Source organism: Astyanax mexicanus, chromosome 11 (assembly GCF_023375975.1).
Source record: "Astyanax mexicanus isolate ESR-SI-001 chromosome 11, AstMex3_surface, whole genome shotgun sequence".
In the NCBI taxonomy this organism is placed as follows: Eukaryota; Metazoa; Chordata; class Actinopteri; order Characiformes; family Acestrorhamphidae; genus Astyanax; species Astyanax mexicanus.
Window position 1 is genome coordinate 31,945,606 of NC_064418.1, and position 20,675 is coordinate 31,966,280.

The window sequence follows — 20,675 nt, forward strand, 5'->3', positions numbered from 1 at the left end:
TAATAAGTATGTTTTCAGACCCAAATATATATATAAAATAGACGTTACACGTGCTCCTATATACTTTAAGAATTAATATGTATATTATATATGTATTATACATATATGTGTGTGTGTGTATGTGTGTGTGTATCACCCAAAAACCACACATCTACATACATAGAAAGATAAAAATAGAGCGAGAGAGATAGTGAGTAAGTGAGTGAGTGAGTGTGTGAGAGAGAGATTATTTAAAACAAAACATTGCCAAATGTGTGTCATATCATCTTAATAAAACTGCATAAAGCTTCAGCATCCTCTCAGAACTAGTTTTCTTTAAATACAGTGGTATGTTAATTTCACATTTCCTCTTGTGCAACAGACAGCACAGCTTCCACTATTATGTGTAAAAAGCGAGAGGCTTTGCAGAAGCCCCGAATTCCTTTTTTGTTAGAAGACAATTTACAGCTTGGTAATAGACCTTTTTATGGGCCTGTATCGCCTGTCATTGGATGCCACTGGTCATGTGCAGGAGGCAAGCGTCTTCATGGCCCCCTGATTTCACAAACGATTTTTTTCCGCATTCTGCAGCTAAAGCACCCTAGCCCAAACACTTCTCTCTGCTCTCATATTTGTTTTTTATAACGATCAGACGTACAAAGTGAACTATATACGAAAAGGCAACTATGTCCTCTATAATGTTTGAATAGCTAATATATGCTGTCAGACGCTACAAAGGTTCTGAATCTTGGTTTTGAATTTTGGTTCTGTACGCAGAGCTGGTGTCCTGCACGCTGCTGGTACACAACAAACAGAATGCTTAAAAAACTCACGAACGAACGGCGAGAGAAAAAGGAGAACATGGATTATACAGCTGCCCTGGGTAAGTTTTCAAAAAACTCTATTCTCATAAATGCAGAGCACACATTTTATTTACTAGAACTAATAAACCCATAACGTTAATAATACATTTTATGAAGATCGCCGCTGGTTAAAGAGTTGCCTGTTATAAATAAAATATAGTTTACGTTATTTCGATAGACTACTGCTTTTATTACGAATTCCATAAAGGATTCGTATATATGGTAAACATAATTACTTTTTGGTGACAATTGGTTAACACGTTTAATGCCAGGGTACTATTTTTTATCCACTGTGATAATGTTTTTTCTGTTTCTATTTTGTCATATTTATTTTGGCACTAGACATGTCTCAAGAAAAAAAGACAAATTGCTTAAACAGTGTACGGTAGTTTTCAAACAAATATTTTATTATCTTAAATAATAATAATAATAATAATAATAATAATAATAATAATAATAATAATAATAATAATAATAATAATAAAGATGAAACCTTTTTGTTTGAAAACTACCGTACAGTATTTAAACAATCTGTCTTTTTTTCTTTGAGCATGTAAGTGTGTCAAATATTTCCAGATTAAATTCTTTATCAAATTTTACAGAGCACTTTTAGATTCAAATTAATAGTTACAGATGTCATTCATTGTGTTTGTTCTACTATTTTAATAATTTGATGAAAAGTAATTACGCATAGCAAACACAGTGTATTAGTTTAATATATGCCTTACAATCATTGAAAATTGTGCAGTTTTGTAGGCAGTTGTAAGCTGCCTAGAGATGGGGGAAGTGCAACAAAGACAGTATTTCACCAGTGGCTGACAGGCAGCTGCAAAAGTATTTACAGCCTTAACTGCAATGCGGCAAAAGGCGCCGCATAATCGGAGGCCTGATAGCTTAAAGCTACGTGCTAAAAGCATACACACATCAGAAGTGGAAAGAGTACAATCTATCTATCTATCTATCTATCTATCTATCTATCTATCTATCTATCTATCTATCTATCTATCTATCTATCTATCTATCTATCTATCTATCTATCTATCTATCTATCTATCTATCTATCTATCTATCTATCTATCTATCTATATACGTGTGTGTATGAAAACTGAATAGCAAATATAATGCTTGCTGTTAAAAATGTTATGTGCATGTTCAGAAAGAAAATAAATAGTCTTTGAATAGTTTTAAATGAAAAAATGCGATTTTTACTTGAAATGCACTGTAAAGCATCAAGAAGGCGTTTTTTAAACGCAGTCAACATAATTGTCCACGATAGATGTGATTTATTTTATTTTATTTTTTTGCATAAATTACAAATGATTATTGCAATGGTAAAGACTGTACTTAAGTTTAGGTTATCAAACAGCACGTTTAGGTGTCTTGTTTGTGGTATTACGTCACGCCAAAAAAGGCAGAAACGCAGAGACTGTAGTTTGCCATGCGCAAGCGAAGTACAAGCAGTATTCATATTAGCCGAAAGAAGGCACTGTTGTCCAACACTCTGGGATCTGCCAAAGCATAACAGAGTTTTGTTTTCGGGAATTTTTTATTGTGGTCGCCTGTTTAGCCTTTTTTTCGACGTGCAAAAACAAAAAGCAGTGATATTTTATTTCAAACAGGTCAAAGATAGTCAGTTGGCATTTATTTGCAATTTACATACTCCAAAGTCTACCAGGCAGAAAACTTAATTTATTGCATTAATAAAAAGTGTACAATTTCAAAACACCCAAATAAGTATATGACAAACTGGATGTCCAATTTTGGTAGACTATCTATAGTTAGGTAACCATGTTTTTTATATATTATGTACACCTCTGTGTTTAAAAAGTATTTGCTTAAGTTGTAATGTGGAGTGCACTGCTAGCTAGAATATAAATAACAAGTATTATGAACAAAATGTCCTTCAAGTGATTCGCAAATATGATTGTGTGGTTACAGGTTTGCATGTGAATGTCGTTTGGTCTTAAGTTAAAGTCTTTTGTTTGAAAAAAAAAAAAACTATATCATAAAGGAAGATATTATAAATCCGTGGGAGTTTTAAGGGCGTTTAAAGGTTCTCACATTGGCAATGAGGTGGTTCACACCATGGGTGCATTTTATGGCTTTACTACCTTAAATTTACAGTGAGAAAAACATTTACAGAATTTCACACGGCAGGCTTCTCAAACGCACCTCATTTGTTCCGGGGAAGGGCAAGGGGACGCAACAAGCCAAAGGAAAGAAATAACTGGTTAAAAACAGAGATGTTCAAAAATGTATTTGTCAGGTATGTGTAACTGGTATTGTGTCATACAAAACGTAATAACTTTGTTTCTTCTTCGTGGTGTAGCATTTTCCCTGAATGAATGCTTTTATTTCCTTCAGTGTAATCGCCATTATTGAATAAGTGCAACTTTCAGGGTTATTTATGGCACCCGCGCGCTGTCATGAATGGCTGTGGGGAAGCACGTGATACCATTAAACTTTGTTTTATGGCCAGGGAGTTGACAAGCCAAAATATAATTCACATTGTATATTAGAAAGGCCTTGCAGTCGGCTTAGAAAAGACCTCTGTACCGGTGTGGATGCCTAAATTAGTCCCGGTTTTGTCCTGAACATGGATATAGTCGTTTTTACTCGCGCTTTATGTGATCATCGGAGCCCTCTAGGTAAGTCATTTTCCAGTACGTGTCACTGAACTTGCGCAGGGTTTAACTGGTCACTGTCCGTTGTAGTTCCATGTGTGTATCTTGCAGTGTACTGTAGGATTGAACTGCTCTTTCATTCTCTGTTCGGTTGTGTGGCTAGTAGAAATAAACACGATGTAATGAAAGTGACGTAACGTGCTTGTAATCCAGTAATTGGGTTTTGGTGGAAAGTTGTCCAAGAAAATTATCATCATCAGGGATCCGCGATCCCTACCACCAGCTAAATAAAGGAAAACTTTGGTAATACAATTCAAAACAGAAAGAAAACTCTGAAATATTTGTATCGCTTTTACTTGCAGTGGATACCTCTGTATATGGTAATCACGGCACGTTCTGAAAAAGGATGGTTTTTGTATTCATGAAAGGCTGCTTATTCAAATTTTAATTAAATTGTTGCAACTAGATTAAAATAAATACTTTATACATAAATTAAACTTGTAAATATTATATTGTAGGGATGTTAAATGTGTTCGAGTTCATAAAGAAAATGAAACTACATTAAATGAAATAACTGTGTTAAAAAAGTTTTTAAATAACCGTTTCATATGACATTTTTTTATTTTAGAACATATGCCCTCTAGCGCCCCCACTACAAGTAAAGAAACATTTAGGACAATAAAGTACTAAGAATTAAAATGGAATTTGTATTAGCGAGAAAAATACTATTAATTGTATTACTTTTTACAAATGTATATTATTATTATTATTATTATTATTATTATTATTATTATCTATAAGCATGTAATTTATTTACTGACTAGAGAAGGAATCGGACTTAATTGTGGAATTAAATTAAATTACATTAAACATCTCAATGCAAGTTATTTTTTATTCAGAAAAAAAAATACATTTGTGACATTGCCTAATTTCAGTAATGTAGAATCAAATGCTGTGTTTAAGTCTGTAACATAAAAAATAATAGAAAATAATAAAAGAATAAAACGGAATGCTCGTTTTGATTTATTTAGTGCAGAAATAAATGTGTAGAAATACGTTTTATTCTCATAAACATTTTGAAATTGAAATGTGAAAATCAATTAGATTAATGAGTCAAGGGCTAACAACTACATTATAGTAAATAATGAATGCCCTCATTAATATTTAGTATAAAAAAGCATAAAATGTTTAAGCCATGGGCTTACAGTTTAAGCCAGGGGCCACGACAAGCTTTGGCATCTACATTCTTTTGTTCACCAGTAACTCGGCTTTGACCCGCAGGAACAAGTCGCGAGGCAGGGTGAACCGTAGGTCAAGCTGTCTAACATATATTAAAATGCAAAGTGCTTTGTACAGCTTACCTTACTTATTTAAAGACCTAAGCTAAACTATTATTTGCTACATTAAACTAACTTAAACTCTACTGCGACAGCAATTTAGCTGCTTTATTTAGCATCATATGCTATTTTTTATTTTGCTATTTTATATATGTACCTGTGTCCGTCTTTAACAATATATAATATTCATATATATTAATATTAGTATTATTATATATTATTACACAATAATATATATACTATTCTATATATTTTGTTTAGCGACCAGCTACCCTAATAAGAATACTGAATAATTCTGACGTAGAAAAATCTTTATGCTTTCCAATTAAAACAAAAGTAGATACAGTCCTACAATATAATAAAATATATATTTAAAACAATCATAAATACAAAACATTTTTTATTTATTTTTTATGCGATTCTGCATATTTTCGTATTCTGTTTTGGTAAGAAGCTCCTTAAAGGTGGTTTTGGAGAGGTCATGTAGAATTCATGAACTTTGGTGTTCTTCCGATGCTGCTGTCGGTCTGCTCATAAATAATGAAACTTTGTGATGTTTGTTGTAAATCGTTTTGTTTGACCTTTCGGCCTTCGGACGTTTACTTATGTGTCCAGTCCGGGTTCACGAATGGACAGTGGCTAAGTAAGACCGTCTGACCGCCTTTAATGGCGTTAAAACCTAGCACGTGTAAATATATCTTAAGTGTAAAACAATATGATACATAAAATGTTACAATTGATCAAAGTTGAAGCAGTCGTTATATCTGCATGTAAATCAGGATTCAACGTAAAAACATTATTGACAAAGTTGATGCTGAGTGTATTGTTGGACCACGCTGTAATCAGTGGATAACATTGATGTTTGTGGTTAAAATATGGACCTGTCTGCGTTATAGTTAAAGAATTCATATGTCGACCAAGTAGAAATCGGTCCCTTATATCCCGTCGTCTATATATACCCTGTAGAACCGAATTTGTGTGAAGAAATCAGAGTCACAGATTCGATTCTAGGGGAGTATATGGTCGATGCAAAAACTTCAAATATGGTTTCATTTTAGCCCTAATCAGATTTTACCAATTTCCTTCATCCAAAATGATTGATAAATAATGATGTTTACGTTTACTTCAAAATACAATACACAATGCAATTATGTTAAATATTGGAGAGCATTTTGCACTAATTCTATTTTGTTCTTTAAAAATGTGCAAGTGTTTCATTGCTATATCCTGTCCTAACTAATGCTCACCAAAGCTTAAGATGTTATATTATCATCTGTTCCAACAAAAATGCTATGGCCTTTAGAACTATTTTCATGAAGACACTAATTGTACTGTTTCAAATGAGAACATTTTTGAGGTAATTGTGTTTTATGCTGGAACATTTCTCACTTTTTATATTAGATTTGAATCTAGCAGTTTTGCTTTTTGTCAATGTACCAAAAAACTTACTTGGAATATTTTTGCATTGATTTCCAATGAGTATTAAAATAGTTTTATATCACCTGTAAAGCTGCTATTTCAGAGATTAGTTTTTTGCATTGCAGCGACGATATGATCTCCCATATTTGTGCAAAAAGAGTCTCTCCGCTTCCACTTCGCATTATTTTGAGTTTGATTACTGATTGGCACCCAGCATTGATAGTGAGCCACAGAAGTGAAAAGCACTGGAACGGTGAGACTCCTGTAACTTTTCAATGACCTCTCCATCACAAAGACGGTGCCCATCAATTGTCTACTGGCTTTATTCGCCTCTTTTTGTGCCTGGGGTCGTTTTGTATGTCCTATTTGTTTACAAGTCAGAATCCCAGGCTTGAGTTTGATTTACTATGGTTGAATATTAATCCTGCAGATGGATTAGATAACTATAGAAATCTGAATTTAAATGTTTAATATATTAATATATGTATCTATATAAATATATTTATACCTTGGGACTTCTAAAGTGACAACAAAGTAAACCTACAGAAACATTAGCATGAACTGTTACATGTTGATATTATTTTCAGTTCAATGTATATGCATTATAATGGGGTTTGTATGAACCTTTTTCGTTTCTAATTGTGATATTTTGCGAAGTTTGAGAAATTTGCTGTTAGGTGTATACGGCTCCTTACGCGTTAATAGGCTTACTTCGTCTCGATTGGCCAATCCGGTCACATGGGTGCCCCAACTTTATTCAGTTGACAGCAAGTAGGAGGGCTTTATGGAGGGAGGAAAAAAAGACAACTCGAGAAAAAATAGTATTTTCTACCTTCAGAAATTAATGGCCATGAGTTCGTACATGGTAAACTCCAAGTATGTGGATCCAAAATTTCCTCCTTGTGAGGAATATTCTCAAAACAGTTATATACCTGATCAGGGCACGGGCTATTATAGTCCATCGCAGGACACTGATTTTCAGCATCCAGGGATCTACTCACGGTCAAACTACTCGGAGCAACCCTACAGTTGTAACACTGTGCAGGGCTCAACGGTCCAGCAACGGGGTCATGTACAGGAGCAAGCCAGCCACCCAAACTCTTTTCCCGCACAGACCGAACAGTGTTCCCCGGTCCAAATATCCGGGCCGAGGACTTGTGGTCAACAGCACAACACAAAGAACCAGAACGGGATACAAAGCAAGCAACCTGCAATAGTTTATCCTTGGATGAAGAAAGTCCACGTGAATACGGGTAAGATTCATTCTCTTTCCTGTCTGTTTCTAGGGCAGTCGAACTTGGAGATATTCGACACACTAAAATCACTCAGTGAAATATTTATGGGGTTCTTCGAAAGGGGCCGCCAATTACACTAGTCATAAATTTTTATTGCTTAGGAAATAGGCCGCTGGCTGCATAGGCTGCCACTGCGCTGTTGAGATGTCCACTTGGACTTTCGAATTATATTATTTATTCATGAAAGCCATCAGACTGTCTCAGTGAACATGTAATTTAGCATTGAATTCAGTATCTTACATTTAAAGTAAAACTGAACTACGTGGATGCATCAATTATCGGTTTACATGTGAACCGATAATTGAATGGCTCGTCCTGGAAAATATCTTAACTAAGTGTAATTTTGTCTTTTTCAGTGAACCCAGATTACACAGGAGCAGAACCCAAGCGCTCCCGGACAGCCTACACGAGACAGCAGGTTTTAGAACTGGAAAAGGAATTTCATTTTAACAGGTATCTGACAAGACGGCGCCGCATCGAAATCGCGCACACCCTGTGTCTTTCTGAACGACAGATTAAAATCTGGTTTCAAAATCGGAGAATGAAATGGAAAAAAGACCACAAACTACCCAATACGAAGGGAAGATCGACGTCGACTGCGAACCAGCATGCAAAACACGTTCATAAGGACAACCAGACAGATATTACAACTTTATAAGTGGAAACACCGAACTCTCTTCAGAAGTACAGATGAACTGTGTATAATATACAAAGGGGTTGATTGCCTTTGCATGGTCTTAAAACGTGACTTTTTTGACACCAGTGCTATTTAATGCGAACCAGAAGCACACAACCATTAACAAACAGTGTGAGTGGATGCGATGAGAGGACTGAATGCTGAAATATCCATTTCCACATTGCACGTATTAAGAGGATAGGAGGGCATCACAACATTTTCACATGCTGAGGTATAGTAGATAATAAAGCTTGCCGAATTTATATAAAAGCACGGAGTTTTCGTTAAACTGTCCTTTATTATATGTTTTGTGTAGGAAACATTATTTTCTTTCCAAATACAATACGGCAGGTTTCCACTTGGACCTGTATATTTGTTAAATTATTTCATTAGGGATAAACAGATTTATCACTAAAACCTGTTATGTTGTTAAATGACTTCATTACTTCATGATCTTAGGCTACACTGAGAAATTATGTTTAAAAATCACAAATGTTTTAGCCAGTTTTTATTTCCTAATTATGCCTGAAAAAAATACAACATTTCGCTAAAAACGGTGCACGAACATATTCATGTTTACGTAAGAGCATTTTAGAAATTAAAATTTAGGAATTGCCCTAAAACGTCGAAAATGCAAAGTTTTACATTAATAGGAATGCTGTGCAAAACTCGCTTAATAATTTGTTCTTGACATTTTGGAAAAAAATCAGCAAGTGTGACTTTAAACTCTGTTTTATTTAAAGGAAATAATATCCCACTGTGTTGACTATACTTTTGGATGCCTTTACAGCTATAAATCTCATTTGACAGTTTTGTAAACAGTGTACAATTAAAGAAGCTGTATATCTGTCTTCCAGATGTCATCTGAAATTCCTAAATAATAGTTCCTTATTTCACTTTTGCATTCTAGATCAACTTTTAGATCAGGAGTACTTTATTTATTACATTACAGAATGAGAATGCTGAAAATGTTTTGTTTATATTCTACGTACATTTTAGTGATTGTTCCTTAAATCTATTTTTTTCGTTTACAAAAAGTTCGTTATTTTTATTCTATATATTTCTGTATTTTGTGCATATTTTGTACAGCACATTTTCTAGTAAATGAGTCATAGAGATCATTACGAAAAGGTTTATTCACAAACCACTTCGCAAACTCTGTTGAAAAAATAAATGCTGAGTACTGTTTAAAAAAGGGAAATAATTGCTTCCATTTTTACAATTGATTAAAAGATATTTTTGGCATAAAGAATGGGGTCTGCTCTGAAATGTGAGTTGGGTTATTCACGCCGTGATTAAAGATCGAATGTTCTACTGTCATTGTTGTGTCTTTTGTCTTCTTGAACAAAACCCGTGAGGCGCTCATACATTTTGAAGACGTCTTCTAGCTGAAGCCTTCACGTTGAGAGCACTGAAAGGTATTTTTTACAGAAGTTCGACAAAAGCCTTTCGGGCAGGTTCATCCAGAGGACAAAGTTTCTGTTGCATTCGGTGCTTTTCAGCCGCGAGCGCTGACCTCTACACCTCTGACCCACATAACCTATAGGCTATTCGCATCCAGACGGTTTTAACATTCGCTTGCACCAGTATGAGAAACCAATGGCCCAAGTTTAAAAAACTGAAACAAGTAAATAAATAGGTAATACAGTATAACACGTATTTCCTCTAGTCTTGTAAACGTAGATTAAACTCGAAGAAGACTAATTATGAGAGTAGGCCCAAATAGGTTTACTAAACGGCTTGCATTATGATGCAGGTGTGCGCCGCAATGGTTCTTCCACACAATATTTCGCTCATTTTATAAGATGTTCTTTTTGGGTAATTTTTGAAAAGTTCATGATGATGTTATGATATCATGTCAGATATCTTAGAAAGGTTGCACCGCTGTAAGACTATATATTTCGAGGCAAATCTCTTCTCATTTACTTTATTAGGTTGCCTAGATTTGCATTAACCTTTACATATAATAATAGCTTTATTACCTTCAGTCTGTGACTGTCTATTGTATCTTTTTCACATTTGTACGTGTTTATGTGTGTGATTGGGGGTAGGGATGTGGGAGAGAGTGGAATACAAACAATGAGAGAGAGAGGGAGAGAGAGAGAGAGCGAGATAGATAGAGAGAGAGAGAGAGAGAGAGAGAGAGAGAGAGAGGGAGAGAGAAAAGAGAGAGAGTACATATAACAAGGCATATAACGATAAGGGTTGAAATTATATAAAGGCATAAGAATAAATATCAGGCTTGCATGTCTTCAGAGAAGTAGCAGATTCACCAGCACTTTAACCTGGCAGCTATAAAACATTTGTTCTATCTTGCATTGTACAATCTCATTTGTTTAAAGCTAATAAATCTAAACGGTTTTAATCAAATAAAACCAAAAATTTCTATTCAACATATGACAATATATTCAAAATATGTATGGTAGAATCAAACTACTCTTAGAATATTGTAGGCAAAAACATTTTAATGAATAAAATTCATGATGTCCTTCAATAATAAAAAAAAATGCCTGATAAAATGTTAATATCCCAATTCTGACTGTTCCTGTAAGGCATTTCTGAGTTTTGACCTACATGTGTGAACAGAAGAAATGGGAGCCAAAGGCAGTTCCATTTGCAATGACACTGCGCCGGCTAGCCCCGCCGCTCTCACAATGCTTCTCAAACGGCCATGTTTGATTTCCAGCTGTTCGCAGAAAATGTATTCGCCTAGCGAGACAGCGCGTTAAGATGTATTAAACTGCGCTGCCGACATCTGAGGATAGAGTTTGGTGACTATATGGTTCGTTCTATATCTCTTTTTTTCTGTTCGACCACGTGATTGTCTAAATAATTAATGCAGCACGTCCCCTTGAAACACGGCGTCGTCATTAATCGCGAGGACTCTATCAGACTTGAAAACTGAAGAGATCCAAGAAAATAATATCCAAACGTTCCGGTACCCTACGCAACCGTAGACTGCACGGTTGTATGGCATTTCAACCAATGGAAGCTTGGTAGGTAAACATTTATGATTATTTTTGAGTAAGGTGGTGGGTGAACATATCTGTCAGAATTGTGATAAATAGCGCCCCTTGCTAAGTGGGGAGCATATTTGAGGACAGTCTGAAGTTTGAATAAGCAAGATAATGATATTTAATTTCTAGAATACGGTACGACCACATCCAGCTATTCAACTATTATGGTTTTATCATATTCTAACGGAGGTTGTAGACGGATTTAAACCACAGTCATTTTCAGTAGCATGATTACATTTATGAATTAGAGGTGTCAGGACAAGTAGAGCAGTGCTGGTTTGTTATTTACACGGTCGTCAGGGCTTCATGCGAGGGCCTCTTAGTGATTTATAATCCGTCAAAGATGCAGCTCTTCCCGGGTGGACTGATGGCTATTTGTTGGGATGCGCTGCTGTGTGTTAGGTGAGATGATTGCAAGAGGGCTAAAACCAAGTCTACTAGAAACAACACTAACATGTAGAAAATTTTATTAATACGTGTCTTTCATTTGGGAAAAGTAGAAAATTAACAAAAGCATTGACACTCAAATTTTCGAAAGCAAACAAACGAAATAACACTCAAATTTCACATAAAACAGTCAAACTTGAACCTTTATTTGTTTGTTATGGCGTTTAATGATGGTGAAGTTATTCTGAAAAGTAGTACAAGTTGCCTGAGAGAAATGATGGAGATCTGCATCGTTGTAAATCATTCTCAGTAATTCCTGAAAGGGTGAGAGGCTGTTGGGGGCCGGGCGTGGACTGTAAATCTTTCACTTTTATTACCCCGTGAACATATGCTGCAAAGGGAGAGTACGCGCATTCTCTCCTCAGGACAGGCTCCCGCTCGGCCGCCTTCCCAACTCGCTCCATCTCCATCCCTCCTGCAGATAATTCACAATCCAGCACATTGGTTGTAAGCAACAAGGAAAAAACACACGCTTAACGTCAGAAATGTAGATTGTGTAAAAACGTAGACAACAAAAATAAAAATTAATGCATAATAAGAAATATTTAAATAGTTAATATGATAATTATATAACAAAGTTGTAACCTTGTGCTGGTGGGAATAAAAAAAGGGAACGGATATTTGTAATGATTGTGATGAATCCTCCCAGATGACTGGCTCATGCATTTCTGTCACTGTATGAACTATAATCATCAAACAATATTTGGACGTTTTCTTAGACGCTAAAACAAATACATTAAATCAAAGAAAAGAAAAAATATCAATGTTAATGTATATATTTTTATATTTAGAAAGAAAGACCGAATCATCACAGCCTGGATTATTTGTTTCGTTACTTATGAATATAATATGTTTAATATAAAGTATAATATAAATATAGATTTAGATTATAAATCAATATATATCCGCACGTTTTCAAGATTAGGATTAATCATTCCTAATGTATTCTTTATTTTTATTAATTCCGTTTTTATGGACAAAATAAAAACGGTCACATATTATTACCGTAACCCTTTCAACAACAGCGAATCTAACCACTGCTTTAAATGCGCCGATAAACCCAATTCTAAATAAAAAAAAAAGGTGATTTGACAATGGTGAGGGACCACAGCCAAGGAAAGCGCTCTCAAATTTTAAAACGAATTTGTAATGTAAGGCTTGGTTGGAGTAGAAGCCTCAATCAGGACAATCTGCTATCCAGATCACGTGAACAAATATGCTTGTAGTTTAAGGCAGTGCCTTTATTTGTCATGATAAAGGTTTCCCAAAGCCCAATGTCCTTATGTTGACTCAAACGATGCTTCTGTAAACGTTCGCTTTTTGCAGTGGGAGGTTTGACTGCCAGCGATATTTCGCTTTTGGAATAAGGATACCTACTTGGCTTTTTATTGGTAGTTGAGTGAGTGGCTTCCATTCTTTCGGGAATACTGTCTGCATTGGTGTTTGGAAATGTCTGAAAAAGCGCAAGATCAGGTTTAGGACAGTACCGTGCACAGACAAAGGGTGAAGGATATATTCGAGGCACTGCAGGGAAAGATATTGAGACCGAGAAGCACGGCTGTATGATAAATTGATTCACAGGTAAGCAATTGCATGGCAAAACGCAACCTTTATCCACGAGCTTTACATTACGGGAACAGTAGAATTATGATTTATTCCATTCAGAGCAACTGATTTTCATTGATGTCGCTGCAATTTAAATAAGCACAATTTAAGGACATGTAAGAATTACGAACACCTAGTTTACACTTTTGAGCAACCATGAGCACTTTTCAAAGGTTAGCTTGGACGGTTGTCTGATTCATACTTTTGACGTTGCATTTTAGCTGATTTTGCGATTTGATACAAAAAGACTAAATGTTAAGGGAAAGCAGTGGTGCAACTTTTCGTTCTGTCTCATAGCTTGTGTGATCATAAATCACTTTAATTTGTTGTCTTATCCTAACGTTAGACATGATATATAGGGTTAGATATATATGCATTGTTAAGCAGTAATGTTATAATATTCAAATGAATTTAAATGTTTATATATATATATATATATATATATATATATATATAATATATATATATATATATATATATATATATATATATATATATATATATATATATATATATATAGATCTAAAAGCAATTACAGACTGTTTTTTTCCATGACATAAAATTCTACTTAATCAAATAGTAACTTAAAATACGTCGTTTTATTCATTTACTTTTTTACGGTTTGACTATAATACAGATATGAGGTACGTATTATTAGTTAAACTGAAATTACAAAGTTTTTCTTCTGTTACGCTTTAACGCATAAACAATGACATCAAATGAGTGTGCATTTTATTCCAGTTTTTCTTTTTAATAATTTGCCACAAACTTAGTGTTTAGCCAACAACATAAAACAATTTAGATGTTTTTAAAGGAACACTTGTATGGTGTTCCTTTAAAAACATCTTTATCCAGATATTGCAGGCGTGTATCAGCGATAAATAACCGCTGTTTGTCCAAGTTCCAATAAGTTAGGATCTTGCAGTTTACATAAAACATTTTTATAGCTCTAGTGAAATAGCTTTCATCCATTTTGTCTTGAGAAGGTTTTTAAGAGGCCACTGTGGCATTTATTGCGTTAGCAAACCAAGACAATAGACAGCAAATATATATTTTTATATAGAATTAGTTTTACAAAAGTAAGACAAAAAAAATAAAATGTCGCAATTTAAACAAAACATAAAAAGGAGAAGCCACAGACTCTTCATATTTTCCAAGCTCTAATTCTTGAGTCTATTATCTTAACTAACCATTGTGCCATTATGTGCACCAAACTTACCGTAACAATGCGTGGGCGAAACATTGTAGCCTGAGAATGGCCGAGCGTGTTAAGCAATAGAGCCAGCAACATTTATCCCATTGAGGAAGACTTTGAACATGAAGAACCAGCTAAAGTGTACCGCGTTTTAAGAGTGTTAGAAATTATTTCTGAAGATGTTGTAGTTGGTATCTGGTATTTACAAAAACGTAAGCGGTAGAATCCTTTTACCTCGAGGTTCAGCTTCTTGACATATTTTCCCAGCAGGACCGATAAGCTCACGTCTTGTTTGGCGAGCTTAAATATGTCATCTTCACAGAGCTCTTTCGGATTTAAAAACACCGGAGGAAAAGTTGTGCGCAGTGGTTTGTATTGTGTCTTACTTGAACCCCTTCCGCCCGTTGTTCATTAATCAGTGAGTTATTGTGACGAAGCCAAAGGTCACCTAAAAGGCTTATGAGTGCTAAATATTTTGGTCAGCTCCTCTTTGTGTAAAATCGCTTATGTCAGGATTTTCTTCTAATTATTTTTAAAACTCTGCTTTAACAGCACAAACAAAAATAATATAATGCGGCAAGAAACCATATTCGTATACAAATTTATAATGCTAACGAATTATATATATATATATATATATAAAATATATAAATGTATATATATATATATATATATATATATATATATATATATATATATATATATATATATATATATATATATATAAACATCCGTCCAAAACTCGTCCACATGGTTTTTTTGAGAAACATTGAGGGTAGTAGTGTGCGATGCAAAGAAATATTCAAAACTAAATAGTTTTACTTTTCAACAAGCAGCATATGATAAAAGAATCGAAAAATAATAGGAAATTTCTAAACGACCCTTGTGATCAATTGTATTCATCCTGCAGGTCCTGGTGCAAAAAATGAGGAGCGCTTGAGGGAGAAGAGAGAACACTGCGATACATATTGCAGTAAGTACATATTTTCTTTTAATGAAACATACAATTCATGTTTAATCATAAGTAATTGTATATATTAATACATGCGCAAAAAACAATACGGCTATAAAACGCAAAAGCGTTAGAATGTATTGTAGTTTAACAGTTCTTCTCAAATATTTTATAGTACGTTTAAATATTCCCTGAAATAAACAGAAATGGGGGTTTTAACAGTCCATTAAATTAAATCTTATTTCGTATGTTATTTTAAGCATTTTCTAAATAATTTCTAAAATAATTAAATAAATAAGTAAAACAAGACATATACATTCCAAACGGGAGCAGAGGATACCCGACTTCAAACCGCCTTCTGGATTTCAGAGCATATTCTCCTACTTTCTTCTCAAGTCCATTTTCTTCTTCGCAAAATTGCAAGATTACGCAGCATCACTTTATTTCAAGACAAACTTATCTTGTGTTCTGGGTGAACTGGACTAAAGAGGCAGGTTTTATAGTGGAGGCCACATTGCTCTTACTATGGGAAAACAGCCGAGTAGGGCATTCTTTATCCCGGCCATCCTCCTACGCTTGTAGTTTATTCTTCAGACTGTAGCACGTCTTAAGGAGATCTTGGGCTTTTCATTTCAGTGGTAGGCTTGTTTTAGCTGCCTGGTCATAAATTTTGTGGGGGTCCACGATGACAGATGCATTGATATGCAATTCGCAGAGCTTCAAGCCTTCTAATAACTACTGTGCTGAGCCGTTGTGTCACATGCTAGAGTCTTTCTGCTGTTGGTCTAGAAAAAGAAACACAAAATAAAATAAGGTTTTTGACGGATGGACGGCCGAGTCTAGTCTGCATGTTGTATTGTAGCACTTCACGCCTGTGCACGCCACCGTGCTGGAAATAGCAGATTGCACTAGTGCATTTGCCATGCATTTGTGAGGTTATTAGCATAGCTCAGTGATCCTCCCACCCACCATCACCCATTCCCACAACACACAACATCGGAGCCAGGAGCAATGTAGCGTGTTGATCAGTTAAGAAAATTAGAATCGAATCGAAGTTACTAAATTAATGCTGAGAAAAATGCATCGATGCAAACGAACCGAACGATAAACCGGGCACAAAGACTATTTAACATTTTAAGCAAGACCATTAAATGCTGTTGACTTATATATCTACGTGAGGTGTTTGGCTGACTTAAATGGTATGATTTACAGCCTGGCCTTTGGATGGTTCAGATAAAGTTCACTCAACGAGTTTGACAGCAACAAACGGAAGATATAAACACAGAAAAGCTATCGTCACTCAAAGACGAACAAGCACAAAAACGATTCTTTCAACCAAATCATCTATATATTCGGAATTATAGGTGGTGGTCTATTTTAAAACATGAGGTAGATCCACATCTTTGATTCATAAATCTGTAACAAGATCATGTATTTGAAATGAAATATTTTTCACTTTTCTCGTTTTACACCCCTAAATGAAAGCTGCGACTGTCATTCAAACATTGTGTTGAGTAATGAATTGTTAAAGAAAGGGATATTGTTCTGGTCAAAATGCTGATTCGCCTTCTGTCTCCTTTAGACTCGTCTCATAAAGGGACTATCAGAACAAGTTAACGTTTAACCTCCTTTTTTTTGCGATCTCGCTGGAGGTTCTGAAAGCGAAAGGTTAAAGAGGCGGTGAAGGCAAGAGCCGCAGAAGCTTAATATACATCTGGAGCATTTCATTTACAAATCGAGACCAAATATGGATAATTGTTTAGGAAAATGGCTGTTTAAGGCGGAATGCTAAATGTTTAGTGGTTCTATATGTTTCCAGGGCACCGGGTAGGACTCGGCTGAAATAATAATATTTCTGATGCATACCCTCGATGTAAAATTGAAGTAGCAATTAACGAGTAAATTAGAAAAAAGTAAGGATTAATATTTTAATGTTGTTAAACATGTGTTGTATATTAGTCTATTTTTCCTATATATATTTTTTCATGTGTAAGGATTATAACAGGGCAGAGAGCTCTGCCTGGGGGCAGTGGTGAAACTTTGAAAGTCCCTGGCAATCGTACATCTAAACCCTAAACATCTATCTAACCTAACTTGAAAATATTACTCCTAGTCATTGCAAATTTGATTCCTAAATTTGCTTCTGTTTGCAGGTCAACGTAAAGATAATCAGAGGGAAGCCCCAATCACGTGACAAAGGAGCCCATGCCATTGGACAAGGCCCTCATAGTTTAAAATCTTCACAATGCAGAAAGCCACTTACTATGATAACGCTGGACTTTTTGGAGGATACTCATACCCTAAGTCTGATTCCTACGCGTATGGGCCTGCACATCAATCCTACCCCCCCTCCAGCATCGATAATGACTATCAGGGCCCTATTTGCTCCATTCAGAATACCGCGGTCCGGCCGCCGGCGCACAAAAACAGTGACATCAATGGCAGCTGCATGCGACCAAGTGGCAGCCAGGGCAGCCAACCAGAGAGTGTGGGCGACCAGCAAGCGCCTCCTTTAGCAGCCACCTCGCCCAACCCGAACAGTACCACCACCCAGAAAAAGAAATCTGCTAACAACAATGGCTCCAACACTGCCACTCCAGTCATCACCAAGCAGATATTCCCTTGGATGAAAGAAACTCGCCAAAACGCAAAACAAAAAAACACCAACTGCACAGCTCCAGGTAGTTACCGCCTGTGTGTAGATGTGTATGAGTATGTGTGGGCGGGTGGGTGGGTGTGTGTGTGGTGGGGTTGTCTGGCCAGAGGAAGAGACTTCTCCAGTTCATTAATGATGCTGTCTCAGATTCGCCTTGAGCGTTCCCCAGTCTTATATTACTTTCAGAGTACAGTAGGAGTAGACTTCTTTAAGATAAATCTATGCCTATTATACATACTAAAGTATTAAAATCACATACATGATGTACACACTCTCTCTCTCACACACACACACTTGACTAAAATGTCTTGACTAAAACTCAAAACATTTTTATTATATTATTTTAGGAGACACCTGCGATGACAAGAGTCCACCTGGACCGGCCTCCAAGCGGGTACGCACTGCCTACACCAGCGCCCAGCTCGTAGAACTCGAGAAGGAGTTTCACTTCAACCGCTATCTGTGCCGTCCCAGACGAGTAGAGATGGCTAATCTACTCAATCTAACCGAGCGCCAAATAAAGATTTGGTTTCAAAACAGGAGGATGAAATACAAAAAGGATCAAAAATCTAAGGGCATAATGCACTCCCCCCTAGGACACTCTCCGGACAGAAGCCCGCCATTAAGCGGCCCCAATCACGTTGGATATTCTGGTCAACTTCCAAATGTGAACAGTCTCAGTTACGACGCACCATCGCCGCCGTCCTTTGCAAAGCCCCAGCAAAACATGTACGGTCTGGCCGCCTACACGGCGCCATTGGGTGGATGTCTACCACAACAGAAAAGGTACCCAGGTACAGAGTATGATCACCACAGCATGCAAGGAAACGGAAGCTTTGCCAATGCCAATTTGCAAGGGAGCCCCGTGTACGTCGGTGGGAATTTCGTTGATTCTATGCCAGCCTCTGGCCCTATGTTCAACCTCGGCCATCTTCCTCACCCCTCATCCGCCAGTGTGGACTACAGCTGTGCGGCTCAGATTCCGGGCAACCACCATCATGGACCGTGTGACCCTCACCCCACATACACAGACCTCACCTCTCACCACGCTTCTCAGGGAAGGCTGCAGGAAGCGCCGAAGCTCACGCATTTGTAAGGATTTCGTGTGTGTGTGCCCAAGCGAAGTGTCGCTTTTTATTACCTCACAAGTTAAAAAAAAGTAATTTATATAACTACACTTCGAGAGAGACATACCGTATTACCCCTGTATTATTATTGATATTACTATTACTACTATGACTGTAATTATTTTAAGCTGTGGTCCATTTCTCTTGACTGTTGAAGATGAACAAGAGCGTTTGTTGTCGATCAAAAGTGCGTAATATGAAGGGGATTTCATATCTTATTACTTGAAGGTAAGTCCTGTAGATTTTACAGTATTAGACACCCATCTTTCTAGGGATGGAATTTGTAGGGAAAAAAATCATTGCCATTGTTAATTCGTCTTAGTCATTGGTACCTATGGATCTGTTCACACGCAAAGTGTCACTATTATTTATTTTTTTCTAAGAGTGTATGAAAACATTTATCTAATAAGTATTTATTATTTATCGGTTTTTGTACGGCACATTATTTATCTTTTCCTGTGGACTATTTATATGGACTATTGTAGACTCTTTATGCATCATTACTGAGCAGAGTACGTGGGCTTGGTCATCACATACAAAGTGATGGTAAGTGATGGGGATGTCTTTAAACATTTGTATGATTCACTGCAAGCGAGAACCCGGCACTTGACACCATTTTCTTTTTTTGTGGGAAATGCATATATGCTAGGCTTAGAATAGAAGCACCAGCACGTTATTTTCACATCTTTGCCCCATCACCCTTAACAAATGTTATTTTGTAAGTAAACAGTCCACACACAAATTAACAAAATGGTAACGATATGGAAATGTTATATTTTGTTGTGTTATACATTTTGTAAATAAAGTGCTTAAACTAATTGTGTGAGCTCATATCTGTGTTTGAATTATGAATATTTTAAATGTTGAAAGCGTATCGCAAGACGATAACAAACAAAATTGCATTTCTAAAAATAGGTGATATTACCTGCTCCCCATACTGAATATCTCACTGCCTGTGGACTACGCCGCCATTTTGAAATGATATCCACAGTAAACAAAGAAAACTGCCTAGTGTTCACCAGTATCCAATTCAGTGCCTGCGCGCATTCATGAGCATCAATAGACTATAAACACATACTATTATATAATCTATGAAAAGAATAGGGTAAGATTACAGATTCAATACTATTACAGGTTTACAGTGATATAATTCGTGTAAAATATTTGGTCATATTTTATTAGTCAGTTATAAGTGTGATATGCAAATGGACACTAACAATAACGCACACATCAATGTATTTTGGTGGTCTGTGGTAACAATGCTGCGTCTGTGACGTTTATACATTTGTTAGTTTTTTTCATCAAGATTAGTTTATTCATCATAAAATGCAAGATAGTATAGAAAGTGGCAGTTTTTTATTATATTTTTATAGGCTTTGAAAATGCTAGACCGAGTATCTCTCTTAAGCAAGAACTTTAACGTTGTTTTTTCTACAAATTCACCTTATAATTTAGTAAGAAATAGCACTGATACGAGATGTAC

The 20,675-nt window shown here is 36.0% G+C and overlaps 2 protein-coding genes across 2 annotated transcripts; both read left to right on the forward strand.

Annotated features, from left to right (window-relative positions):
- The first annotated feature begins 552 nt into the window (after positions 1-552).
- Positions 553-20,010, forward strand: hoxd3a (homeobox D3a). The gene is made up of 4 exons (XM_007257951.4): positions 553-862; positions 15,368-15,430; positions 17,563-18,090; positions 18,413-20,010. The coding sequence occupies exons 3-4, from the start codon at positions 17,655-17,657 to the stop codon at positions 19,159-19,161; spliced, it is 1,185 nt and encodes a 394-aa protein (XP_007258013.1). The 5' UTR covers positions 553-862; positions 15,368-15,430; positions 17,563-17,654; the 3' UTR covers positions 19,162-20,010.
- Positions 5,828-9,513, forward strand: hoxd4a (homeobox D4a). The gene is made up of 2 exons (XM_007257952.4): positions 5,828-7,475; positions 7,874-9,513. The coding sequence occupies exons 1-2, from the start codon at positions 7,007-7,009 to the stop codon at positions 8,173-8,175; spliced, it is 771 nt and encodes a 256-aa protein (XP_007258014.2). The 5' UTR covers positions 5,828-7,006; the 3' UTR covers positions 8,176-9,513.
- Positions 20,011-20,675: the final 665 nt, after the last annotated feature.